Here is a 27,629-nt window from a genome sequence, read left to right as displayed (position 1 = left end):
GACCCTGGAGCTAGTTCTATTCATAACATTCCCTAGAGCTGGCCAAAACACATGGAGAGTGCTCAGCTAAGAAGAATGAGTGCCTGGGTGAGCGCAGTGACATAAGATCCTGATCTTTTTACATTCACTCTGTCCTTCTACCCAGGAATTGACTTCCTGCTATACTTGAGATTCGGAGATAATAACGTGTTCCACCCTCTTCATTTGATTCTAAGTAAATATGCTGACTAGACGAACATGTATTTACATTTAAAAGCAAAGCCTCCAGAAAGGTGTAAAGTTTATTAACATCTTAAAAAAAAAAAAAAAAAGATGGAACAGTAAACAGCTACTTAATTGGCGACAGTTCCTTAGTTCCTTATTTACAAGTTTTACTACAGGAGGCTGGTTTTAATCAGCATTTCAAATAATCAAAGGATGAGAGTGTTTTCCTAGAAATATCAGTATTTCACGCTCTAGATAAAAGATTCTTGAAAATATTAAGTGACTGCCCCAGTTAGAAACAGGCGAATACCCTAAAAATATACTTTAAAAAGGGTAACTGCAACTTAAACATGAATTTTCGCAAAATTGTTATTCTCAATCCAATCTGCTTAGAAAAGCTGGCCTTAAAAAAAAAAAAAAAAAAGGCAACACATGACTATGTCTTCATTAAGTACATGCTTTCAAGCTAATTTAAAAAGAAAAGAATATCTGATTTAGGGTTTCCAGAGTTTTAGGAGTCCATCTTCACTGTATGTAGCAATCAGGTTCTGATGAGGGTGATGTGCGATCCCAATCACATCCTTCTCATGAACCTGGAATAAATAGGTAAAGCACAGGGTTAGAGTATATATGTCTACAACAGATCACTCTGAAGAAGCTTCCAGAGCCACTGGGAGGAAAGAAGAGTGAAGCTTCTACTTTTCATCAAAGGAATCGAGCCTAAGGCAGCCTCAAAGAGGGCTAGACATACACACAAATCAAAAATTCAAACGAGGCGATCACGCCGCTGATCATATTTTCTGTACTACTGTTCTTCATAATGTGTGAACAACACTTTGTGCCGAATCACTTCTGCACTACAGCTGATCCTGGTCCTCATCAACATTCTGTAAATACTAAGCCAAGACAGTGGCCGAGACCAAGCAATTCCTTCAATTCAGTGAACTCAGTATTTTCCAGGCCCCTTAGCTAGAGGACACTCTATCTACCTCATCTTGCTTTGCTCACATCTTTCATCTGTACTAGAGGCTTCACAGAGCAGGTGTACCAAAAGGTCACTCAATAACAATTTGAGACAAGAGATTATTCTCTAACAGAGAAATGTGTATAATTTTTCATACATTCACCAGACCACTTCTTCTGCCTGGACCCCAGACAACTACATTTTCCCTACCCCATCCCCTTCGCCCCTTGCATCTGGGCTGTGGACATGTGACTGAATTCTAACCAAAAAAAAAAGAATGAGGAACAATGTAATATAAACCATCTCCAGATGTAGGTCTTTAAAACATCCAGTATACCCCCCAGCTATCTTTTCTCCTAGGATCTTAGAGGCCACATTCCAAATGGCACAAAGACGTAAGACAATGCAACTTATATCACATTGTGACATAAGAAATAAACTCAGGCCACTAAGATTTGAAGATTATTTGTTATAGCAGATCGCATTCATTACTCCTTGTACTAACTCTTTAAGACACAGAGCTGCTGGAATTCCCTGTAGCTCAGCAAGTTGAGGGTCCAGCATTGTCACTGCTGTGGCTCTGGTTACAGGAATTTCCATATGCCACGAATATGGCAAAAAACAAACAAAAAAACCAAAACACAGTTGCTTAAAAACATCATAATCAGTTTGATAGGATAATATACAAGTAACCTGCCTTTGAAAGACATGGAGAAGACCAGCAATATCTGCCACCCCCCAACCACTCAAGGGAAGGTCTGACTAATCCAGCTGGCCAGACAGGCATGTTTCCCTTCGTTCTCTGCTTTATGTACACCCATCCTATCCACCTGAAGCTGAAGCTGAGGGCTCAACTAAAGGATGACTTCCTGATAATAAGAGGTAATTCAATGCAACTACTTATGGGCCCTTTGTTTTATTTAGTGATAACAGTCTTACTTTTTTTGCCATTTCTTGGGCCACTCCCGCGGCATAGGGGTTGAATTGGAGCTGTAGCCGCTGGCCTACACCAGAGCCACAGCAACACAGGATCCGAGCCACATCTGCAATGTACATCACAGCTCATGGCAACACTGGATCCTTAACCCACTGAGCAAGGCCAGGGATCAAACCCGCAAACTCATGGTTCCTAGTCGGATTCGTTAACCACTCAGCCATGACAGGAACTCCCAGTCTTACATTTTTTGTTTTTGCTTTTTTTGTTTTGTTTTGTTTTTTGTGTTTTTTTGTTTTTTTTTTTTTTTTTGCTATTTCTTGGGCCGCTGCCGCGGCATATGGAGATTCCCAGGCTAGGGGTCCAATCGGAGCTGCAGCTGCCAGCCTATGCCAGAGCCACAGCAATGCAGGATCCAAGCCGCGTCTGCAATCTACACCACAGCTCACGGCAACGCCGGATCGTTAACCCACTGAGCAAGGGCAGGGACCGAACCCACAACCTCATGGTTCCTAGTCGGATTTGTTAACCACTGCGCCACGACGGGAACTCCCAGTCTTACATTTTTTATATCAAGGTTCACACTAATAGCAGTCTAGAAAAGGTTTACTTCAGAGTTCAGAAAGATACAAGCATGAATATAATTTCTATAGATGGCCTTAAGTCAGTAATACTTACTGTCAAAGTTCTCTCCAGTTTGCCAGTGACTGTGCTGAAACAGTAGAGCACAAAGTCCTCCCCTACACAGTAGATCCATTCACCACGGGGAGAGAGGGCACAGCAAACAAAGTCACCTCCTTCTCTCTTACCAGAGCTGAAGCTTCTGACAATCTAGATCATAACACAGCCCAAGGTGAAACACACAGCCCAAGGTGAAAATAAGACATCTGGATTCTACTGCAGCAGTTTAAATGGGTATCTTTTTATTACTTTGTACTTTGGTTTACTGTCATTTATAATTAGGTTACCAATCCCACTTACCATGTGCTAAATGCTCCTGCCTCTGAAATATTCAAAGGATAAGCTATCTAAAGTTAGCGACAAAGAGAAATTTACAATTGGCATGTCCCAAGTCACCAATCCTGCTCTTTAGTCTATTGAGCCATTTTAACTTGAAGCAAATTCATTACTACAATTTCCTAAATCAATATTCCACTGGCTGTCCATGCTCTGTAGACCCACACTCCCCAGTTTCCTCTAAAAGAATGAGACAGATGCCCTCCCCATTCATGATGGAACCCTTGTCTCCAAGACCCTGCTCTATTTTAAATACCATTAAAATCATCATAAATCAAGTGAAGAGAAATCAATCTCAAAAGGTTAAAAAGATTACATATTGCATGATCCCATTTACTTAGTATTTTCAAAATGAAAAAATAATGGAAAACAGATTAGTGGTTGCCAGAGGCTGGGGCTGCACGGGAAGGGTTTAACTATAAAAGTATAGCACAAGGGAGTTTCTTTGGGGGTGATGAAACAGTTCCATTTCTTAATTGTGGTGGTGGTTACACAAATCATATGAGACGAAATTTCACAGAACTATTCATGCCCCGCCTCAAAAATGAAAGCATGTAAAAACTGGTAAAAATCTAAATAAGGTTTGTATTTAATATTAATATATTGTACTGATGTCAATTTCCGGGGGGGGGTAGTCTTTATTTACTTTTAAATTGAAGTAGAGTTGATTTAAATTTCCTGGTTTGGATAACTGTACAGTGGTTATGTAAGATGTTATCCTTGGAGGATACAGGGAAAGGGTGTATAGGAACTCTCCAACCTGTTTTTGCAACTTTTTTGTAAATCTAAAGAAATGTTTTCAAAGGTTCTTTTTAAATTGGAATATAGTTGCTTTATAACATTGTGTTAGTTTCAGCTGTAAAGCAAAGTGATTCAGTTATACATATACACATATGCATTCTTTTTCAGATTTACGTTTTTAAAAAATCAAACAGAAAACTAGGAAGTGGGCAGTCATGGTATTAGGCACTGTCCCAACAGATACTGCAGACCAGCCATCTCAACCACAAGTTCTAGGACACCAATTTATCATTTATAAGGTCTCAAGCAAGAGCGTTCCATATACCAGCCCCTTGGTGTTCTCCAAGCTCAGCATGATCCCCAAGTGCTCAGGCCAACATTTCAGTAGCATCACAACACATCCCCAGGGCTTGAGACCTCAAGCTCGATGATCCTAATGTCCCTCGTGCTACAAAAGTAATGTTTCTTGGGAACCAGCAGGTGTCCTGATTACAAATATACATCATGAAAACACTATCACTCTTTTCCTACTGGAGTTCCACCTTAGACCATAGGAAGCTAGGAGATGTCCCAAGATGGTAATCCATCTCCCTCACTCACGCACAGACTGTTTTATCTTAAAATCTTCAGTGAGCTTCTCAAATAGGCTTAAAGACAGATCAGTGTTATTTATCCAAAGGATGCAAAAGAAAGATCACACTACACAAATACCCTGGGGAAAGGAGATAATTTCTGAGATGCCAAAGAGATATTTTGTAGACACAGAACTTAACCACGTCTTATAAACAAATACAGTATGTACGGTTTGTAAAAGGGTAAACCCATATTCGGTTACTTAGAAGTGCCAGGACCAAGACATGCTGATTTGGGAACCGCCCAGAGGACCTGAGCAAAGGCATTTTCTGAGCACTCACCTGTCCCTGCATGTTCATGATGACCACTGTGTTAGATCTGTTGCAAACCACAAAGTGTTCTGGGTTTTTAGGAAGAAGGATCACGCTGTTAACAGTGATGTCGGTCCCTGCAGTGCTGCCCAAGGATTTAAAGGTATTGGAACATTCTGTGGTTTTCATGTTCCAGATCTACAATACAAAAGTTCAAGGCATAAATATTTTGGGGGAGGTTAACAATCTCTAAAGTTTCAGGGCTGAAAATTAAGTTACTAAAAAAGAAAAAAATTGACTCAAGAGAAAAAGCTTCTTTAAGTCCAAATACCTAGCACTATCATACACATAAGAACTCCTCTGGAGCTCCCTGGTGGCTTAGTGGTTAAGAATCCAGCATTGTCACTGCTCTGCTGTGGCTCAGGTCACTGCTGAGGTGGTTTTGTTTAGTCGGCTGTTTTTTAAATTTTTTTTAATTATGGAGTTGCCTTCATGGCTCAGCAGAAACGAATCTGACTATCCATGAGGACGCAGGTTCAATCCCTGGCCTCACTCAGTGGGTTAAGGATCTAGTATTGCCATGAGCTGTGGTGTAGGTCACAGACAAGGCTCAGGTCTAGAGTTTCTGTGGCTGTGGTATAGGCCAGTGACTACAGCTCCAATTTGGCTCCTAGCCTGGGAACCTCCATATGCCTCTGGTGTGGCCCTAAAAAAAAACAAACAACAAAAAAACAAAGTTGGAGTTTCCAGAGTGGCTCAGTACAGGTTGCAGACACAGCCCAGATCTGGTGTTGCTGTGCCCTGGCATAGGCCAGCAGCTACAGCTTCAATTCAACCCCTAGCCTGGGAACTTCCATATGCTGTGGGTGTGGCCCTAAAAAGCAAAAACAAACAAAAAAACAAAGTCAATTATAGTTTATTTACAATGTTTTGTCAATTTCTGCTATACAGCAAAGTGACCCAGTCATACACACACACACACACACACACACACACACACTTTTTCTCATATTACCTTCCATTATGTTCTATCACAAGAGACTGGATATAGTTCCCTGTGCTATACAGTAGGATGTGGTGCAGGTTTGATCCCTGGCCCAGGAACTTCCAAATCCTGCGGGACTCTCCTATATGCTGATTAACTGGTATAAACAATGTAAGTCAGAGCTAAATAATAAAACCCTTTTAAAATCTATGATCTTTTCCTACAAAATTTTCCTTGGCTGACAAGCTTATGTACTTTAAAATTAGCTATGTGTCAACACTGCTACTGTCATAAACAATCAAAAGCTACCCTTACCTGGAACCAAAATCAAATGGTTTTTTAGATTTACATGCTCAGGGCCCTATGCTAAGATTCAGATTTGGTAGATCCTCAGGTGAGATGTAGTTTTGTGCATTTTTTAAAAGCTCCACGAATGACTCTCAGCTTATACTGAGACTTAACTGAATGGAAGCCACAATGTTAAACACACATACACTAGGATCCATGAAGTGGAAGCTACTCTTGGCCAACTGTATTTGCCCTCCCAGTCCAAGATCTCTTGTACTAACAGTTCTCTACCCTAATGCTTTTCATCTTGCCCTTCAAGCTATTATGAACTGAAGGGCACAAATAAACATCACAGTTATGAAAATGTAAGATGTGGGAGTTCCCATCGTGGCTCACTGGTTAACAAATCCAGCTAGCATCCATGAGGACTCAGGTTCGATCCCCAGCCTTGCTCAGTGGGTTAAGGATACAGTGCTGCCGTGAGCTGTGGTGTAGGTCTCATACGTGGCTTGGATCCTGCATTGCTGTGACTGTGGTGTAGGCCGGCAGCTGTAGCTCTGATTCGACGTCTAGCCTGGGAACCTCCATATGCCTCGGGTGCAGCTCTAAAAAGATGAAGAGAAAAAAAAAAGTGAGATGTGCTTAGAGAAGGGAGAGATCAACTATTGTCTGGACACCACTCACTTAATGAGGTATAAAAACCCCAAAGGCATAGACTATGCAGTGTTTCTTCTGTTCCTGCAATGGATCCTAACAGAAAAGAGATGTTGAATAAGCAGCTACATGTAGGAAGAAATAGTGGCCCCATCAGTTGTCCCAGTGCTTATTTTCTTAAATACTGTATTATCTGCCCCAATCTCCCCTCCAAAGCCCATCTGTCTAGGAGAGAAAGGAACATTTCAGAGATCAAGAGTTTTTAGAACATGGCAGGAGTTCCCACTGTGGAGCAGCAGAAACAAATCCAACTAGTATCCATGAGGACGCAGGTTTGATCCCTGGCCCCGCTCAGTGGGTTAAGGATCTAGCATTGCCATGAGCTGTGATATGGGTCAAAGATATGGCTCAGGTCTGTTGTTGCTGTGGCTGTGGTGTAGGTCAGCAGCTTTAGTTCCTATCTGACCCTCAGCCTGGGAACCTCCATATGCCACGGGTATGGCTCTTTAAAAAAAAAAAAAAAAAAAAAAAAAGGACTTTCAGAACATTGTTAATCAACTATAATAAAAAAATTTTTTAAAAGTCAGTGAGCTGCTTTATCCTACTCTTTGTAGAACTAAAAGGGAAAGACCACAAAACAAAGATACCTACAAAAGCCACAACCCCAGTGGCATTTTAAGGTTGCGAGGCCCACATACACAGCACAAGAGGGCAAGTTCCATTACTGAAGCACTAAGAGCTCTGTGTATTTTCTGGTCTATCCTGAGGAAGAATATATCCCCTAGCTTCAGTCTTCTGGTTCAATTCCCAAGCCAGAACAAGCCATCTCAGAAGGTGTTCTGACTGTTAGGGAATTTGTATTAGAATATTTAAATCTTCAGCAAAAGAACACTTACTTGCATAAAGCAGTGTTTTTTTGTGTGGTTTTTTTTTTTGGTCTTTTTTTTTAGGGCCACATCCTCAGCATACAGAGGCTCCCAGGTTAGGGGTCCAATCAGAGCTGCCACCGCTGGCCTATACCACAGTCACAGCAATGCCAGATCTAAGCCATGTCTGTGACCTACACCACAGCTCACAGCAACACTGGATCCTTAACCCACTGAGCAAGGCCAGGGATCGAACTAGACCTCAGGATACTAGTTAGATTCGTTTCCGCTGAGCCACAACAGGAACTCCGCACAAGGCAATTTAAAAGCAGGTCCAGAATGTAAATGGAATGTCTCCAAAATTTCCAGTGATTTTCTATTTGGATTTCCCATCTTTTCCAGAAAATGTGGCCCTCTCTTGAAAAAATAAAACTTTTAAGGTACTGAAGATCCCTAACTTTTAGCTGAGAGCTGAAGGCAACAAATTAAGCATCTGAGAAAGGACTTAGCTCTACTCTACACTCCTCTTGCTCCTCAATAAACGCTGCTGGAAAGGCCCAAAAGGCAGCGGGGGGGGTGCCTTTGCAATAAAACAGAATTTATTCAACCACTGAGCCCTTCATGAATTTGACTGTTGTGGGCTGACCATGCTTACGGCAAGACAGAATTTAACCACTGTAAATGTGAGCTGATTTAAGTTTAGAACTCCACACCTTTCCTCTTTTCATACACATGACAGCACCTGTAGGTTTGACTTTGTAGGTTTGAGATTTGAGGTCCCTAGGCCAATAGGAATCACCCACAGACTATTATTACTGTTACAGACTCTTGGCTAAAATACTTAATAAAGAGTTTTACTCACCACAATTACAACCATTATGACCACCGAAAACTCCTCAAAGGGCAAAAATGGAATAGATACCCCAAAATAAACCAGTTGCAAATACTTAACCTTTACAGTGCCATCAGAAGATGCACTAATAATATAGTGCCCATCCTGTGTAAACGTTGCTTCGTTAACAAAGGAGGAATGGCCACGAAACTCCTTCAGGGTTTTTCCAGATTTTAAACCATGAATTCTATCACAAATAAAAGCAAATGAAAAGAACAATTAACATTTCATATGTTATGATTGGGACCAAGTGTTGAAAGAATTTTATTTTATTTATTTATTTATTTTTTTTTTGTCCTTTTGCTATTTCTTTGGGCCGCTTCCGCGGCATGTGGAGGTTCCCAGGCTAGGGGTCTAATCGGAGCTGTAGCCACCGGCCTACGCCAGAGCTACAGCAACGCAGGATCTGAGCCGCGTCTGCAACCTACACCACAGCTCATGGCAACGCTGGATTGTTAACCCACTGAGCAAGGGCAGGGACCGAACTCGCAACCTCATGGTTCCTAGTCAGATTCGTTAACCACTGCGCCACGACGGGAACTCCCTGAAAGAATTTTAATTGAATTATAGAAGTGCATGCTATAATTTTGTCTGTTTTTGGCCACATCCAATGGCATATGGAAATTCCCAGGCTGGGGATCAAACCCACGCCACAGCAGTGACCTGAGCCACTGTAGTGACAATGCCAGATCCTTAACCCACTATGCCACAAGGGAACTCCTCAATGCTATTATATTAAGTGAAGAAAGAGGGCCATACAATTATGTATGTAGTATTATTTTCAGTATGTCAAATAATCAAAAGCCTGGCACAGGAGTTTCCTTGTGGTATGGAGTGGGTTAAGGATCCGGCTACAGTGGCCTGGGTCACCACTATGGTGCACGTTCAATCCCTGGCCCAGGAACTTCCTTCCACATGCCTTAGGTGCGGCCCCCCCCCCAAAAAAAAAGCATATTTTAAAAAACCACTTTGCCCAGAGACTGAAAGAAAATATGGCAATAATACCACAAGATTCTGTTTAGCAACAGACTTCTAGGTCTCAGCTGGGTCCCAGGAGTCTGTATTTGTCACGTTCTCTAAGGCAACCCTGATGCTGGTGGGCCCACAGACCACACTTCGAAAAACATGAAACACTGTTATAATCCCTTTCTAATCTCTCATCTGGGTAAAGACCCAAATGGACAAAACAATAGCACTGTGTCAGCTGTACTTTGGAAAAATGAGCTCTCATGTACACTCACTCTCCATATAAGCATCCTTTGAAAACATAAGGAATCAATAGTACCTCTTTCTGAGGCTTTATCATATCAGCCCCAAGTGAGGCCAGTTTGGGGATTCTTACTTACCTAATTGTCTGGTCAAAAGAAGCACTAAGGATCTGACTGCTATCCTTAGAAAAGCTTAGACATGTGACACCTTTACTGTGTGCCCTTTCAAATCTCCTTAAACACTGTCCACTCTGAATCTTCCATACCTTTATAAAAAAAAAGAATAATAATAAAAATTTGTAAAAGAGTGTTCCACTCTAACCTGCAGAGCCAAACAAGATGCAATGCTCACTAATGCACTAAAAACAGCACTAAAAATGCATGGTAATAGCTGAATATGTTATGTCTGGTTCACACAGTACAATGATAACGAATCCTTTGAAGCATAAACCTCTTTCCTTTTAAATTATTAAAACAAAAATTTAGACTCTAAGTTCATTTAGCAGAGACCATTTCTGTATTTTATCTAGTGCAGGGCATTTTACTAGCAATTAAATACAAACCACAGCTAATCAGCTGCTAATCACCTACAGACCATCACACCCCCTAAAAATCCCAAAGCACAACACATCATATAAAGTGAGCCATGGTGGCACAGGAGAAAGAGCATGAGCAGATCTGGACTGAAGTCCTAGATTTATCACTTACCAATCATTGACCTTAAAGCAATTAGGGCCTTCCATAGGCAGAATTATTATTGGGATTAAAAAAGAAAATGTAAAGTGACTGGCATGAAGCTGATGCTCAATAATGAGTAGCTTTCATTAAGCTGAAAAACATATGCAGGACACTAACTAATTAGAGAACTCTCAAAATGTCTACATACAAGAATTCCTGCCACTAATTCACACCTTGATTTTTCCATCTTGGGCACCAGTTGCTAACATTTCTGTATCTCTGCTGAAGCACATGCAGAGGACAGCATCATCCATCATCATAAAGTTATCCTGGGCCTGGTACTTAAGATCCTAAAGGAAACAAGGATAAGCAGTTAGTTATCAAAATTACACAAAAATGCCAGTTACCCCAGGTTGCTACAAACTCAGGATACTGGATTGTGCCAAGTCTAAATCTCCCAGGCAAATAGTAGTATCATGTACACTGTCCTAAAGAACAACTGATAATGCTGGGAGTAACTTCTTTACACAATTCAAATAAATACTGCAAAAAAATACAAACATAATAGCCTATATCTTTTACTTACTCATCCTTTCTAAGCAAAATTCCCCTAAAGTTTCATATTGTGCATCTTTAATAAATCTAAATTTATTTATTTTATGGGTATGATGCAAGAAACTGTTTTTTCCTTACTGCCAGCTAACTTTCCTAAAACCATGTATTGACTAATCTGTTATTTTTTTTATCATCCATTATTGTTCATATTAAAGCATCTTCATTTTTTCTAATTATAAAGTGAGACTGCTTTACAGGAAGTCTATAAAGAAATAAAGTAGGAAGTGAAACTCAAGCATAAATCCACTACCCAGGGAGTGGAATTTAGTACTTTATAATAAAGATTACTTTTCGAATCCATGGTTAGTCAACAAGCAGCTATCTGGGAAAAAGTTAAGTTGGATCTACATCAACTTTATTATCCTGAACAAATCCAGACAGATCTAAAATTAAACATAAAAAGAAACATAAAAGTACTAGAAGAAATTGTAGGAGAAAAGATGGATAAACAACACAAAAAACTGCTAAGCAAAATCATATGCTAAGTCAAAAGACAAAAGTCAAAATTGAAAAATATTTGCAATACATGTTACAAAGGCTGACTTCCTCAAACTATGAAGAGCTCCTACAAATCAGTAAGAAGCAATCCAAAAGAGAAATGACAAAGGATAAAAAGACTTCACATAGTAGGAAATACTGATGGCTTTCCACATATAAAAAAAATTCAACGTCAATCATGAGAAACACAATTAGTGCTACAATAAGATTAAATTGGAAACAATAAGCAATTGCTTTACATATACCTAGAATATTGTAGAAACATTACTTAAGAAACTGGTAACCCTGGCTGAACCAAGAAAGGAAATTAAATGGCTTGATAACAGGTGGGAACAAAACTCTTAAATGAATAACTTCTATTTTATAAAAATGTTTTATCAGATACACATATTACCCATTCAAAAAATAAATTTTAAGTGTAAAAAAAGCAGATAATTAAAAACAAGAATAGATAATTCTCCCATTAGAAAAGTTATATACTTAAAATACTTTACCTTCCTGATTTTTCCAGTTGTAAAGTTCCATACTTCAATAAATCCATCAACAGACCCAGTGACCAGATACTGACCATCTGGAGAAAATCGAGCACACTCCACATGTGATTTCTGACCAAACTGTTTCAAACGAAACAATGAAACAGATATATTTTTATCTAGTGATCTTAAAACAATTCCCATTTTAAACTTTTGAGAGCTCTGCCCTAGCATAAAGCCATAGCTAGCCTATATTATGCAGTTTTGAAGGGGTATTTCTGTACACAGAGACAGGGAGATGGCAGATATGTTTTCTTCAATCAGTTTAATGCCTAGCATTTCTATTGAAATTAGTTTGGTTTTTATTTTTTTAATTTTTGGTCTTTTGTCTTTTTAGGGCCGCATCTGCAGCACATGGAGGTTCCAGGCTAGGGGTCTAAACGGAGCTGTGGCTGCTGGCCTATGCCAGAGCCACAGCAATGCCAGATCTGAGCCACAACTGCAACCTACACCACAGCTCATGGCAATGCTGGATCCTTAACCCACTAAGCGAGGCCAAGGATAGAACCCACGACCTCATGGTTCCTAGTCGGATTGTTTCTGCTGCGCCACAATGGGAACTCCTTTGATTTTTTAAAAATGAAGTTAATATTTCCAATGAAAATCAAAAAAATCACTTTAGCAAGGGACTTAGAACAAATAATCCTAACTCAAACAATAAGTTTTGTTTGTCTGTTTTGTCTTTTTAGAGCCAATCGTGCACAGCACATGGAAGTTCCCAGGCTAGGGGTCCAATCAGAGTTGTAGCCGCCAGCCTATGCCACAGTCATAGCAATGCCAGATCCGAGCTATGTCTGTGACCTGCACCACAGCTCATGGCAATGCGAGATCCTTAACCCACTGAGTGAGGCCGGGGATCAAACCTGCATCCTCCAGGTTACCACTCAGATTTGTTTCTGCTAAGCCACAACGAGAATTCCAAGAATAAGTTTTTAACCAGAATCAGCCACTGTTAGCATGACTTTCATCTCAACTTAATATGGCATATGTCCCTGTTTTTTGCACCTGGGGGGATTCACTTTTTAAAAATAAATAGGGATTTTCTTACACTATTTGGTAAACAAATTTTCCATCTTTTTTTTTTTTCTTCTTTCTTTTGCTTTTTAGTGCTGTAGGTGTGGCATCTGGAAGTTCCCAGGCTAGGGGTCAAATCGGAGCTGGAGCTGCCAGCCTATACCACAGCAACACCAAATCCTTAACCCACTGAGCAGGCCAGGGATCGAACACGCACCCTCATGGATAGTAGTTTGATTCGTCACCGCTAAGCCATGATGGGAACTCCTTCATCATTTCTTTTTATGATCTTCATCTTATCAAGTGATAATGTCTGGCTGACTAACTCTAGGGGAACTAATTAGAGCTGATAGACCGTTTTGCCTGGGAAATGTACCCTGAGCATTTATCAGCAATGATACTTCCAATAATAGATGAAAACTAGGAATATTAAACACAAGAAAACAGAGAAAATCTCTGAGTTTCATTTTTAATTATCAAAAAAGGAAGTGTTTATAACAGAAAACTTAGTCTAGCAGCATAATTATCACGGATTTCTATTTGTCTCAAGGCTTTAACCACAGTATATAAAAGTGCTGCTCAAAAATATCTTCCTATGCAAGTCAGAACATATATCCAGAAGAGACAAATCCAAAACATTAAGCCAAAGATTTGAAGAATAAGAAATATTTTTAAATCTTATAAATTCAGAGCACAAACCCAGAGAGAAACTTTAATATACGGGAAACGCTGGGGTAGCAAATATGGTTGTAATTCTGGGAATTGCAACAATTACTTGTGTTTTTTCCTAAAAAAGTCGCAGGGAAGAAAAACAAACAAACAAACAAAACCCAAGAACCAGCCATTAAGATGATAAAATTATTTTCCTCAAATACCACTCAAGCCCACTCTACAATACACGCCTGATACTCTGCTTAACACGCAGCAGGCAAAAGCACTCATGTTGAACAGGACAAATGTATAGAAAGTACACACAGTTCTTAGTCTGAGGCTTAACAAAGAGGGTAAGCATTCTGTCACATGCACCATCCCTGGGAGGAAGTCCAAAGGGCAGATAATCAGCCAGATGCCCAAAGTATGTCCATGTGGTTATTCATCCAAGGTGTCCCACTGCTGGGCCGCTGGGGTACCTCAGTGGTCATTAGCAGCAACCCTGAATGTTGTCAGAGCTAGAGAATGAGTTCTGCTCCCCAACTCAAGCTCCTGGTATAGGGCCTGGCCAAGCGAGCATATGTTGAGTCTCCATCAAATGATTACTGACTGACTGAGTGTCCAAGGATCCTACCTTAATATGCCTGCTCAGCTGTGTAGGAAACTTTTCTTCTTCCACATCTTTGACAGCTGCTTTGCCTCGGAACAAATCTATGGTCATGCCAGGAGGGAGCAATCCCTGGTGCTGCTGCCACTTCAGTGCCTATGAGGAAAGAAATATATAGTAATCCACTTGAATGCTTTTAAGATCTGGTTCTGACTGTTCAGCTGAAGTCCAAAAGGATGAGGTTCACAGGAAAGTGTGAGTCATCCAGACCCAACCATCTTTGGCCATTCAACACAACATAATCTGAGATATTCTGTGTCCTAGGAACACAGGTTGATCTCAGGGTGGAAGGGGACTCTGAGAGCCAACAGGTCCATATTTCTACACTTATTTTCTTATAGGGGTGATTCTTTTTTTGGCTGCACTCACGGCATGGAGAAGTTACCTAGCCCAGGATCAAACCTGCACCACAGCTGTAACCAGAGCCACAGCAATGACAATGCTGGATCCTTAACCTGCTAAGCCATGAGGGAATGCCAAGTGTGACTCTTACTATAAACAAAATTTGAAAAACAGAAATCCAACATCTAAACACATCTACTGTTAGCATTTCAGATAACTCACCCCTAACTTGCTACAGTGGAGCTTCTGTTCCCATCCTTCCATTGGAAGTGCATCTCAGATATCCCAATGACTCCTTTCTGACCCTACTCTCCTCCATGCTCTTGGTTGCTCTCAATCATAATAACCACTTGTTGTCTTTTTTTTTTAGGGCCACATAGCATGTGGAAGTTTCCAGGCTTGAGGTCTAATTGGAGCTATAGCTGCCGGCCTACACCACAGCCACAGCAATGCAGGATCCCAGCCGCATCTGTGACCTACACCACAGCTCACGGCAACACCGGATCCTTAACCCACTGAGTGAGGCCAGAGATCAAACCCAAGTCCTCATGGATACTGGTCGGGTTGGTTTCCACTAAGCCACAATGGGAACTCCCCACTGGTCTTCTTGAAAATCCTCTCTTAGTTTTCTAACCCTATTCTTCTTGGCTTCCCTTTTTATCTGGTTGTTCCTTTCTCGCTTCACCCTGTTGACTTTAAATATTCCCTATGGCTTCCTTCTCACTTTTTTACTTTTCTAATTCTATTTGCTTCTCCTAGGTAATCTTATTTACATCTGTGGCTTCTCCTACCACTGCAATTTCTGAATCTATAATAGCCCTAGCCAAAACCTCAAGGTTGAGGTTCAGATTCACAAATCCCAGTACCTATACTGGACATCTCCATCTTCTATTACCTATACTGGAAGCTCCCATAGGAACTTCAAAATTAGTACATCCAAAACTGACTGCATGCCTCATCCACAACCTCTAATCCCATCCTAACAAACCTACCCTTCTTTTTATATTCTCTACCAAGTCACTGCAGTCAGAATTCTAAAAGGGCAACCAAGGAGTTCCCACTGTGGCTCAGTAGGTTATGAACCCAATTAGTATTCATGAGGATGAGGGTTCAATCCCTGGTCTTGCTCAGTGGGTTAAGGATCCAGCATTGCTGGCCGCAGATGCAGCTTGGATCCTACACTGCTGTGGCTGTGGCGTAGGCCAGCAGCTGCAGCTCCAATTCAACCCCTAGCCTGGGAACTTCCATATGCTGCAGGCGCAGCCCCCTTCCCCCACCACCCCACCAAAAAAGCCAGTAAATAAATAAAAGGGCAACCAAGAACAAAAGCCTCATTCATTCCTCATACCTAACCAATTACTATGGTAGAACACAAGAGTTTATTTCCACTCTTTATAAACTCCACTAAAGTGGCAATAATTAAGAAAATAAAACCTAACTGCATAAGGTGAGGAGGCCACAAGCAGCAAGCCTAACCACCCCCACAAATTCCTAAAAAGGCTTAGGAATTGAAGGTACCACACACCCCTCAAGGACGAGGCAAGGCACGAGGATATGATACAATCTATATAGAGCACAGTCAGCACCTATGACCTCTCCCGAGCCTGGGCATCAGCCTCTAGAGAAGCTGGGTGGCCCATTTTGTGGAAAAGTTGAGATCATGGGCTTGGGAAAACAAGGCAGAGCTGAGGGGCAGGGTGCAGGTAAGAAGTTACATGAAAGCAGAAGGATTCAGAGCAAGCTGGTATGCTGAACAACCAGCTGGTATGCTGAACAACGAGATTTCTCTACCTTCCACCCCACCTGTATCTTCCAGCCTCTGGCTCCTAGGACCCAGGTCATACCTCTCCCTGGCAGGAAACTAGTAGACTAGTCTCTGGAAAAGCTGACCAGTCCAAGAGAATATATCCACAGATTCGGACACACAAGGATCTTCACCCAAACAATCCTATCACTTCCCAAACTCCTCCTCCCATCCTACCCCCACATAGTTTCCAGCTTTTCAGAGTTTTACTCTTAAATATGAACCAACAGCCAGGGATCTGAGGAAAGTTTCTAAACATGGGCACCAAAACAAACAGGTGGAAGAAAGGAACGCAAAGAAAATAGGGACAATGCTGGGAGAAAAAACTTTCAAAACTTGAAAAAAACATATATATACATACACACACACATATTTTTTTCCAATTCTGTTCATAGTTTATTATAAGATAGGAAATATCATTCCCTGTGCTATACAGTAGTATTCCCCGTCCTATTTCCTTGTTGTTTCCCAGTAAGTATTTCTGAATAGTGGTCTCCAACCTCAGGTGGCTTTTAACACCAGCAATTCTTTGGCTATAAGCAATATTTATGTAAAGATGATAATGTAAACACTGAACTGATTTAACCAAATGTTAAAGATATAAATATACGGAAAATCTAGAGGAAGAATGTGTGCATGTTGTAGTGAGTAGGTATGAGATAAATCATCTTCCAGTAGCTACTGTCTGAAAAAAAATTTTTTTAAATCACAAAATGATATTAAAAGCATGATATTCAGCTATGAGATAAATGCCAAGAGAATTAAAAATGAGTGCAGCAAAGTAAGAAGGTGGAGAAGGGCAGATAGGACTATTTTTTCACTGAAAGCCTTGAAGTACTACTAAATTATACACATCTTTTACTTTGATAAAAAGTAAATTAAGGAGCTCCTCTTGTGGCTCAGTGGTTAACGAACCCAACTAGCATCCATGAGGACATAGGTTCAATCCCTGGCCTCGCTCAGTGGGTTAAGGATCTTGCGTTGCTATGGCTGTGGCGTAGGCCAGTGGCTACAGCTCCAATTTGATCCCTAGCCTGGGAACCTCCATATGCCACGGGTACAGCCCTAAAAGGCAAAAAAAAAAAAAAAAGAAAAAAAGAAAAGAAAAAAGCAGCTTAATTTTGAATTTTAGAATCTCTGCAAGCCTGTAATGAATAGCTTTTTGGCCCTTTTCAAAAGGCAGATTTAGTGCACAGAGTCTATCTGTATCTCCATTAATCACTTGTGCCCTATGCTATTTATAAAACATTTATTACTCTAGGTAGCTTTAACAAATGCTAGTAATACTACTAGTAGTAGTATTACAATGCTAGTAATGCTGCTGCTGCTATGCTAGTAGTACTACTAGTAATGCTAGTAATACTACTAGTAGTAATAATGCTAGTAATGCTACTACTACTAAAAAAAAAAAAGAAACCCCACCAACAGTTCCAATTTACTGAGTATTTATAAGGTGCCAGGCAATATATAGTTGCTTTAAGTGCATTTTATCTCATTTAATCCTTACTCCAACACCAAGATGAGTAAATGGGATCAGAAAAGTTAGGTAATGTGCCCAAGACCACATAACTGTAAGTGAGAGAGCTCAGATTCTAACTATGGTAAACATTTGCTCCAACTTGTTTCAGACAGTGTTTGTTTCAAACAGTATTCTGGCATGATGATCAAAAGTACCCTCAAAGTAGTAGACCAGACAGGATGATTAACTTCCATGGTTACCCTAATTCTATCTCTAAAATGTATGTATGCCCTTAACCACTAATCTATACTGCCATCCCCAGGAAAGATGAGGGTGGGATACATGACTGCTGGTATAAGCAGCTCCATAGGTAGTTCCCAATTCTTAGGATATCTGATTTCTTTAGCCCATACATACAGTCTATGTATAGAAAACACTACCAGGAGTTCAGAGTAACCTCAGTTTTACAGATTTTAATTACCTGACCCAGCAATGCCATGAGACGAGATGGAGGTACCACGCTGACTTCCCCAGCTAAGGCCTGGGCAATTGCTGCTCTTCTTTTCTCTTTGCTACTTCCATCAGGGTATGCCTGAAAAAGGAGGGGGAATAGCATCATTTCCAAGAAATGGCAAAAGATGCGAATGTGCTTATTTTTTAAGAAGTGACAATAATTAAGCAGAAACATTCAAAAAGGAAAACAGAGGTAGTTCCCACTGTGGCACAGTAGGTCAAGGATCCAGCATTGTCTCTGCGGTGGTACAAGTTCAATCAATGGCCCAGGGTAGCGGGTTAAAGATCCACGGTAGGTCACAGCTACGGCTCGGATTTAATCCCTGGCCTGGGAACTTCCACAAGCAACAAGTACAAATGAAAAAGAAAAAAACAAAAAACAAACAAAAAAGGAAAACATAAAAGAAAACTACCCAGTTAAACAAAGAATTAATTAAATCAGTCAGTTTCTTAAAAACTTCTCAATACTATCCACAGGCATTTCAGAAATATGAGCTCAGCAATAATGAACCCAACTAGTATCTATGAGGACATGGGTTCAATCCCCAGCCTTGCTCAGTGGGTTAAGGTCCTGGTGTTGCCATGAGCTGTGCTGTAGGTCACAGATGTGGCCTGAATCCTGCATTGCTATGCCTGTGGCACAGGTTGGCAGCTACAGCTTCTATTGGACCGCAAGCCTAGGAACTCCCATATGCTGCACATGCTGCTCTAAAAAGTAATTTAAAAAAAAAAAAAAAAAAAGATGAGCTGAGATAGAACTGAGGTCAGCCAACCCACACTGTTATTTCTGAAAAGAGTCCAAGTAAACTACATCAAAGCCAGAGTTGTTTTTCCAGTTTTTGAAAAATCTGTACAGCCAAGGATTCTTTTATATTCTTTTTTTTTTTTGTCTTTTTGCCATTTCTTGGGCCGCTCCTGCGGCATGTGGAGGTTCCCAGGCTAGCGGTCCAATCAGAGCTGTAGCCACCAGCCTATGCCAGAGCCACAGCAACATGGGATTCAAGCCGCGTCTGCAACCTACACCACAGCTCACGGCAACGCCGGATCCTTAACCCTCTGAGCAAGGGCAGGGATCGAACCCGCCACCTCATGGTTCCTAGTCAGATTCATTAACCACTGCGCCACGACGGGAACTCCCCTTTTATATTCTTTAGTAATTTCTTTCAGTCAAATGACACTCAGCCCAGAAGTTATTCATCACCTCTAATTTAAATCCTGTCCTGGAAATCTAAACTCCTCCCTTTATCCTCATGGTTTCTGAGTTTACCGTAACTTCCCATTATCCAGTGCGTAGTAAACTCTTCTTCCTCCTGTTTAGACAAGCTTCTGGTAAAAGGTTGGGTGAGAATGAAACTCTCTATATATAGTTAGTTAGTTAGTTATGGTTTTACGAAAATAAAAGAATATCAACCACCATGCTCTAACAGTAAGCATAATCAACCAAGAATCCAAAACACAAGCTTTTAAGAACTAAAAAAACTGGAAGGAAACTGCAATTGTCAGGGGTAAGGGACAAAAATTCAAAGTGCACATACCAGCAGTAAGGCAGGGCTTCAGTGCCAGTTAAGTACTGGAGCTAATGTGGAAATGACACCAGAAGAAACTTTCTGCATCCTTACTAATCAACACACAATCCTATAAAATGGGCTATGTGGGAGGGAAGGCCCTCAAATACTGAGAGAACTGAACAAGATGATTCTCTCTAATATATGCAAATTCCAACCAATGTAAATCAACAGAAAAGTACCATTTTCAAAAATTCAATCAAAATCACAAAAAGTAATCAACCATAATGGAAAAAATAAAAATCATTAATAAAAAAAAAAATCACAAAAAGTATCCAATAAAATGATTTTAAAAAGATTACACTGGAGTTCCTGCTGGGGTGCAATGCAATCAGTGGTGGGATCGGTGGTACTGCTGCAGCTCCAGGATACAGGTCTGATTTCCAGCCTTAACATAGCGTGTTAAGGATCCAGCATTGCCACAGTTGTGGCATAGGTCACAATTGTAGCTCAGGTATGATCCCTGGCCCAGGAACTCCATATGCCATGGGGGAGCCAAAAAAGGAAAAAGAAAAAAAAAAACCCACAGTACTAAATGTTTTCAAAGTTAACAACGGTTTCATTTCATTACCACAGTCATACCTCTCGAGGATCAAAATAAGACCTGGCCAAGAGGTTTTCCAGATGAATATACCGCTCTGGCTGTGTCTGTTTCAACATGATCATTGGGTCGGTCTGTCTCAGAAGAGATCTAGCAGCACCCAATTCACGGAGCTCTATCAATTCTAAAACAACCTGGATAATTCAAAGAAAATGGCTGTTTCAACACATTCTCTTGTAACATTTCTTTTTCAGCACAGCTTCTGACACAGATACAGCCTGCCAAAGTGATTTCCAAATCAAAAATCAGGAAACGTCCCTTCTCCTTTTCACAAGCAGTTTCAGGTAGACAACTCAAGTAATTACAAAGTACTAACTTCAGTCCTTTAACGTCTATCCTTCATTTTTAATCTACCAATCTCCTCTTTCCACAGGACTCTCATTGAACATACAGATGCTAAAGTAAACTAAACATGGGAACATCTCCAGAAGCTGCAGAGAAACCTTTCTCCAGTTACCAAAATTTTCTTTTGGGAATTATTAAACTCCAGTGGACTGAAAAGAAACAAACCCACTTCCCTATTTTTCCTTCAAACTACACTACATTCTAATTTCCAGAAAGTCCATTCTGTTGGGTTGTATAATAAATAATTTTATGATCTATATCTCGGTTTCCCAGCACAGAGCTTCTAAAAACCTTGGAATTTCCCCAGTGACAGGAATCTGTTATTCATGAGCTGCATCACACCTTAGTGCTAAGGAGATGGCTCAGGATAGGGGCTGGTTACCAGAAAAACCAACCAAGTGATTGCAGGGTTGATGCTTCGAGCCAGCTGGAGAGGGCTGAGGTACGGGAGACTGAGTGAAAGCCCCCCAAAATCTCAGTGGAGCTTCCTGGTTGGTGCATACTTTGATGTGCCAGATGAGAGGCAATCCCTGATCCCATAGGGAAAAGGGAGTGGACACTCTGGTTCAATATCCTCACAAACCTCACCCTACATGTCTCTTCATTTAGATGGTCCTGATCTGTCCCCTTGATAATAAAACTGCATCAACAGTACACTGACTTCCTGAGTTGTCATTCTGGTGAATTACAGATTGTGAGAGAGTCATAGGGACCCTCCAATTTGTAGCCAGTTGGTCAGAAATGTGGATGGCCCAAGATCCCAATGTGTGGCTGGTATCTAAAGTAAAGACAATCTTGTGGAAGACTGAGCCCTTAACTTGCGGGGTCTACACTAACTGGGTAGTTAGTGTCAGAACTAAATTGCAGTACACTAGTTGGTGTCAGCACGGTTGATACTAGAATAGTTCATTTAACGGTCACTTAAGAAATCATTTCAGTTTGGAGAAATCTTGGCTTTTCCAAGAAGAGAGATAAAAATATAGAGCAGCACTCAAGCTTTGACAGTATAATTTTAAGGGCTGTTATAGCTCTATAATGCTGGACGGAAAGCTCACAGATGCTTTCCAGCCAGGGAGCCCACAACAAATCAACCGACAGGGATCAGCATCATCACCTCTACTCTTACCTGTTCATAGAGGTCAATGAGGGTTTTGTCTGGCAATTTCAGAGACTGTATAGCCTGTAAAACAGTATCCCAATGGCCGCTATTTATGTCAGCCACAAAACTCTCAATGCTGTCCACGGTATTCAGAGACACAGTAGTCTCTTCCTGTAAGGTGGCTAAGGCCCGGTGTAAACTGTTCTCCTTTAGGTACTGCATGATAAGACGGATCACACTGAAAGAAGAAAGCAAGTCATTCAGCTCAGGGATCCTGACTCACTAAAGAGGCCACAAAATAAAGCCCACCACAGTTTATTTCTCCTCAAAACATGCTCCCTTCACTACCTATTTTCCCTTTCTTTTCTTTTTTTAGGCAAGAAATAGATTTATTAAGATAAGACACTTATGGGGAGTTCCAGTCATGGCTCAGTGGTGAGCAAATCCAACTGAGAACCATGAGGTTCGATCCCTGGCCTCACTCAGTGGGTTAAGGATCCGGCGTTGCTGTGAGCTATGGTGCAGGTCGCAGACATGGCTCGGATACGGAGTTGCTGTGGCTCTGGCATAGGCTAGCAGCTACAGCTCCAATTGAACCCCTAGCCTGGGAACCTCCATATGCTGCGGGTGCAGCCCTAAAAAGACAAAAAAGAAAAAAAAGATAAGACGCTTGCGGAGTTCCTGCCATAGCTCAGCAGAAACGAATCTGACTAGTGACCATGGTGATGCAGGTTCAATCCCTGGCCTCGCTCAGTGGGGTAAAGATCTGGCCTTCGCAGATGTGGCTCAAGTCCCAAGTTCCTGTGGCTGTGGCACAGGCTGGCAGCTGCAGCTGCAATTGGACCCTTAGCCTGGGAACCTCCATATGCCGTGAGTGTGGCTATAAAAAGACAAAAAAAAAAGATAAAAAGCTTGTGAGAAATGCAAGCAGGCAGGAAAGGAGGCTCTGCCTTCCACTTCTTTATCATGTGAGTAAAACTTTCCCCCCAAAAAAATCACAGAATCTAAGTTACAAGAGACCTTGGGGATCATCCAATCCTACCTCCAACTCAGAAATATAAGAACTAGGGTTCGGAAAAGGGAATAATTTGCCCAATGTCTCACAGTCAGCTAGAAAGGAAGTCAGTACCAAGGAGATTCTCTTATTTTCAAGGCCAGGGATCTTTTCATTATGTCAAATTTCTTTCTTTCTTTCTTTCGTTTTTTAGGGCCACACCTGGGGCATGGAAGTTCCCAGGCTGGGGTTCAAATTGGAGCTACAGCTGTTGCCAGATCTGAGCCATGTCTGTGACTTACACCAGAGTACACAGCAATGCCGCTCCATGATCGAGACCAGGAATCAAACCCGCATCCTCATGAATTCTAGTCAGGTTTGTTAACTGATGAGTCACGAAGGGAACTCCTGAATTTTCTTATTAATTCATATGATTACAGTGTTAGACACCTTAGTAAAATATTTTACACCTAACCTATTCATTGACACAAAATACTCTAAATGATTGGATGACTAGTCCTTTTTTTTGCTTTTCATGGCTGCACTTGCAGCACATGGAGGTTCCCAGGCCAGGGGTCAAATCAGAACTACAGGTGCTGGCCTACACCACAGCTCAAGGCAACATCAGATCCTTAATCCACTAATCAAGGTCAGGGATCGAACCTGCAACCTCATGGTTCCTAGTCTGATTTTGGTCCTAAAAAGCACACACACACAAAGAAAGAAATTTTCAAGATAAGTGAAATAAAAACACTGTGGATTCAGTTTCCCAAGAGGACCCAACAACTTCCAAATACTGAGAGAACAAGCAACAATTTTCAGCATGTGACAGAAAACTTACAGGCCATTTATAGTTAAATATATATAGTTAAACCTTGATCTTGGGCTTACTATTAAGGAGTCTGGTGCTGAATTTGTTCACATAGACAGTAAAAGTTCACTGCACAATGCTATGATACACTGTTTTTCTTTTGCCTTAAAAGCTCCTACGTGGCTCATACTGTATTTCTATTTGACAGCACTTGTATAGGGGGGTCACACTGTCCTGACTGGAAGGGGTTTCAGATCGTAATTTAATCAATTCTCTTTCCCAGGAGAGAAACAATAATCAAAAAGTAACAACTGATGTTTATTATGTGTTTACTATATACCAGGGACTATTCTAAGCATTTTGGATTCATTTACCCTCAAAACAACCCTATGAGGGAGTTCCTGCTGTGGTGCAGTGGATTAAGAATCCAACTGCAGGAGTTCCCAGCATGGCTCAGAGGAAACGAACCCAACTAGTATTCATGAGGATGCGGGTTAGATCTCTGGCCTCAATCAGTGGATGGGAGATTTGGCGTTGCTGTGACTATGGTGTAGGTCACAGACTTGGCTCAGATCCAGCATGGCTGTGGCTGTGGTGTAGGCTGGTGGCTACAGCTCCAATTTGACCCTAGCATGGGAACTTCCATATGCCTCAGGTTCGGCCCTAAAAAGGAAAAAAAAAAAAAAAAAAAGAATCCAACTGCAGCAGCTCAGGTTGTTTCTGCAGCACTGGCCTGGTGCAGTGGGTTAAAGGATCCAGCGTTGCCACAGCTGCAGCTCGGATTCAATCCCTGGCCCAGGAATGTCCATATGTCACAGGTACTGCCTTTAAAAAAACAAACAAACAAACAAACCCAGAGTTCCCGTCGTGGCACAGTGGAAACGAATCCGGGAGGTTGCAGGTTCGATCCCTGGCCTCGCTCAGTGGGTTAAGGATCCGGCGTTGCTGTGGCTGTGGTGTAGGCTGGCAGCTGTAGCTCCAATTAGACCCCTAGCCTGGGAACCTCCAAATGCTGCTGCTGTTGGGGCCCTAAAAGCACAAAAGGCAAAAAACAAAACAAAAACCTATAAAGATGGCATTACTCTTATGTCCATTTTACGTGAGGATGTGACCAAGTAACAGAGATAAATGAAAAAAAAAGATTCAAACTGGCAGTGTGGCAGGTAGTATTGATCCCAGACAGGAAAGCAAAAAGCCTTTTTTTTTTTTTATCATTTTTGGCGGCCCTGAGCCATATGGAGTTTGTAGATCAGGGATCAGATTGGAGCTGCAGCTGTGACCTATGGCAATGGGATCCTTTAACCCACTGTGACGGAGACTGAACCTGTGTCCTGGTGCTGCAGAGACAATGTCAATCCTGTTGTGCCACAGCGGGAACTCCCCAAATACCCTCTTAAAAACAGTTCCTGCAGGAGTTCCTTGATGGCCTAAGGATTTGGGGTTGCCACTGCTGTGGCTCAGATTCAATCCCTGGCTTCCATAGGACACTTCCACTTACACTCCTAATATGAGACTCCATCCTTGCAAAGAACTCAAATTTGATATAACCAAAATCAAATTCACTTCCTTCAAACACAATGTAATACACAAAGAGCTGAAAGCTTTGGAGATAGGCTGGGATTTCAATCAGAGTTCTTTCACTAACTGTGACTTGCAGACAAGTCAATTAACATCTCTTTGCCTGTTTCCTCATCTGTTAAGAAAAATACCTACCCTGTAGGGTTGATCAAAGGGATTGACTACAACACTTATAGTGTAACTAGCATAGAGAATACTTAGTAAATAGCAGCAATTACTGATCACAAAAACATGCTGCAGCCCAAGGCTGGGAGGATGGTCAGTGCCCGATTTTATTCAGGCCCCAAAGGGTGGAATCCTTTCCAACTCCTGCCATAACTGTCTTCACTGTCCATCTTTGCTTTATTTTTCTCCACAACACTTACAGCCATCTGCTAAGCCTGTCTTACTTACTGATTTTGTCTGCTGTCTGCCTTCCCCATCACAATGTACTTTCCCTAAGAGCAAGGGTTATTGTCTGTTTCGTTCACTACTACAGTCCCAGGGGCTAGAACAAATATACACAGTAGATCTCAGTATTTGCTAAATGAATAAACCTCCCTTCCTCCTATGGCAGATCTTCAGGACAAGTCCTCTCCTTTACACTCAGGACACAAATGTTGTCTGCTGACTTAACTACTAAGTGTTGGCAAGAACAAGGTGGAGGATGGAGTCCTGGAGAAGTTTACTGAAGACTTTCTTCAATCATTCGTTAGTCCCCCTCTCTCCCAAATCTATCATTCTCCTTGCCCAATCTCCAAATTCTGTCCCTCCTTTGTGACTACACAGAGCTCACACGCTGAATAAAATTCAGCGCCAGACAGAATCTGATAAAATAGTCGTTCATTCATTCTAAAGGCAATTATTGAGCCTTTACGATGGGCTGGGAATTGGGACTATAATGCAAACGAGTCCCTAGGAGCTATACAGGCTAGTAGGATGGTCAGAAAAACGGTGACGATACCAAAAGCTGTGCAGAAGAAAGCAAAGGGCGGTGCACGCACAGGGGAGGAAACCACCACGGTCTTCGATGGGGACGGGAAGAGATGGATAGCGTCGAGCCCAGCCCCCTTGTGCTGATAGACCGGAATCCAAATAGGATGGCTAATTTGCTCAGTTACAACGTATATCAGAAGTTGGCGAGGGCTAGAATTCAGGTTTTCCAGGAGTCTCCTTCCCCCAGCCCCGCGCCACCTTCCACAGGGCTTTGAGCTTCTCATCTGCTACCTCTCTGTAGGTCCACCTCCAAGGTAGCCAGATCCCAAAAGCTTCTTTATAGGAAAGGAAATGCCCCTCCGCTCCCCAGCCTCTCGGACGCCTCCCCCGAGCAGCTTCCACCACCTCCCACTCCCACCCCCGCAACCCTCTGCCTCTCGGCCCCGGCCACTTCGGTAACATTCCCACTGCAGGACTCACTCTGAGGACTCGATTTCGATCGACATAGCTCTAGCTTCCTGAGCGCAGGCCTCACTCCACTCTAAGGCCCAGCCGCGCTACGCACCAACGACACCTCCGGCGGCCCCTATACGTCACTTCCGCTTAACGTCAGACGCAGGCTCTGGTCGCTGTCTGTACGGAAGAGGGGCGTGGAGTACGTGAGGGGCGGAGCTTCAAGTGCCTGTCGCGAGTCGGAACATAGGCACCGGCTCCTATAGAATTCTTTCTTTTTCTTGGAGGGGAAGTTATGCCTAAAGGACTGGTTTTAAAATTTTTCTTTTTTGGTTTACTTTTTAATTAGTTGACTAGATTTAAAGGTATAGTTGGATTGGGAGTTCCCGCTGTGGCGCAGTGGGTTGAGAACCTGACTGCTGCAGTTCAGGTTGCTGAGGAGGCATGGGTTCAAAACTAGCCCAGAGCATAGGTTAGAGGATCCGGCATTGCTGCAGCTGTGGCATGTCACAGCTTCGGCTCGGAATCAGTCCCTGGTTCCGGAACTTCCATACGCCGTGAGTGTAGCCAATAAAAAAAGAGTTGGATTTACACTACATCTCTGGGAGATTAAGACATTGGAAACCAGTGGCCCAGTTAGCAACATTTGTAGAAGAGTTCATTAAGTTTAAGTGAATAAATGAAAGATTTTAAAGTCAAAACACATTTAAATTAATCTGATTAAGTTTGGGCCTTAGGGATTTGCATATTCACTTCTTCGAAAGAGCTAGATTACTTGTAGCATTTCCAACTAAGTATTTACTTGAAAATGGTTTCACAACAGTGATGCAATTACAGGAAAAACGACGAAGGCAAAT

The 27,629-nt window shown here is 41.7% G+C and overlaps 1 protein-coding gene across 1 annotated transcript; it reads right to left on the bottom strand.

The window, feature by feature from the left end:
• Positions 1 to 263: 263 nt before the first annotated feature.
• SMU1 (SMU1 DNA replication regulator and spliceosomal factor) lies at positions 264 to 26,925 on the bottom strand. Its single transcript, XM_047754963.1, has 12 exons — positions 26,800 to 26,925; positions 22,049 to 22,259; positions 20,559 to 20,711; positions 18,380 to 18,490; positions 14,261 to 14,389; positions 11,923 to 12,042; positions 10,549 to 10,665; positions 9,776 to 9,903; positions 8,490 to 8,616; positions 4,775 to 4,942; positions 2,781 to 2,933; positions 264 to 797 (listed from the first exon to the last, which is right to left on the bottom strand). Exons 1-12 carry the CDS (start codon positions 26,823 to 26,825, stop codon positions 699 to 701), a joined length of 1,542 nt encoding a protein of 513 aa, XP_047610919.1. The 5' UTR covers positions 26,826 to 26,925; the 3' UTR covers positions 264 to 698.
• Between the last annotated feature and the right edge of the window lie 704 nt (positions 26,926 to 27,629).

This window comes from Phacochoerus africanus, chromosome 12 (assembly GCF_016906955.1).
Source record: "Phacochoerus africanus isolate WHEZ1 chromosome 12, ROS_Pafr_v1, whole genome shotgun sequence".
In the NCBI taxonomy this organism is placed as follows: domain Eukaryota; kingdom Metazoa; phylum Chordata; class Mammalia; order Artiodactyla; family Suidae; genus Phacochoerus; species Phacochoerus africanus.
Note: the sequence above shows the minus strand (reverse complement) of the source record. Positions and strands in the feature narration are given on the sequence as shown.

Coding starts and splice junctions, on each gene's coding strand:
- SMU1 (XM_047754963.1), bottom strand. CDS start 26,825: ATGTCGATCGAAATCGAGTCCTCAGA. Junction 20,712..22,048: donor TCATTGACCTCTATGAACAG/GTAAGAGTAGAG, acceptor TGAATTATCCAG/GTTGTTTTAGAATTGATAGA. Junction 14,390..18,379: donor TCATGGCATTGCTGGGTCAG/GTAATTAAAATC, acceptor CTTTCCTCATAG/GCACTGAAGTGGCAGCAGCA.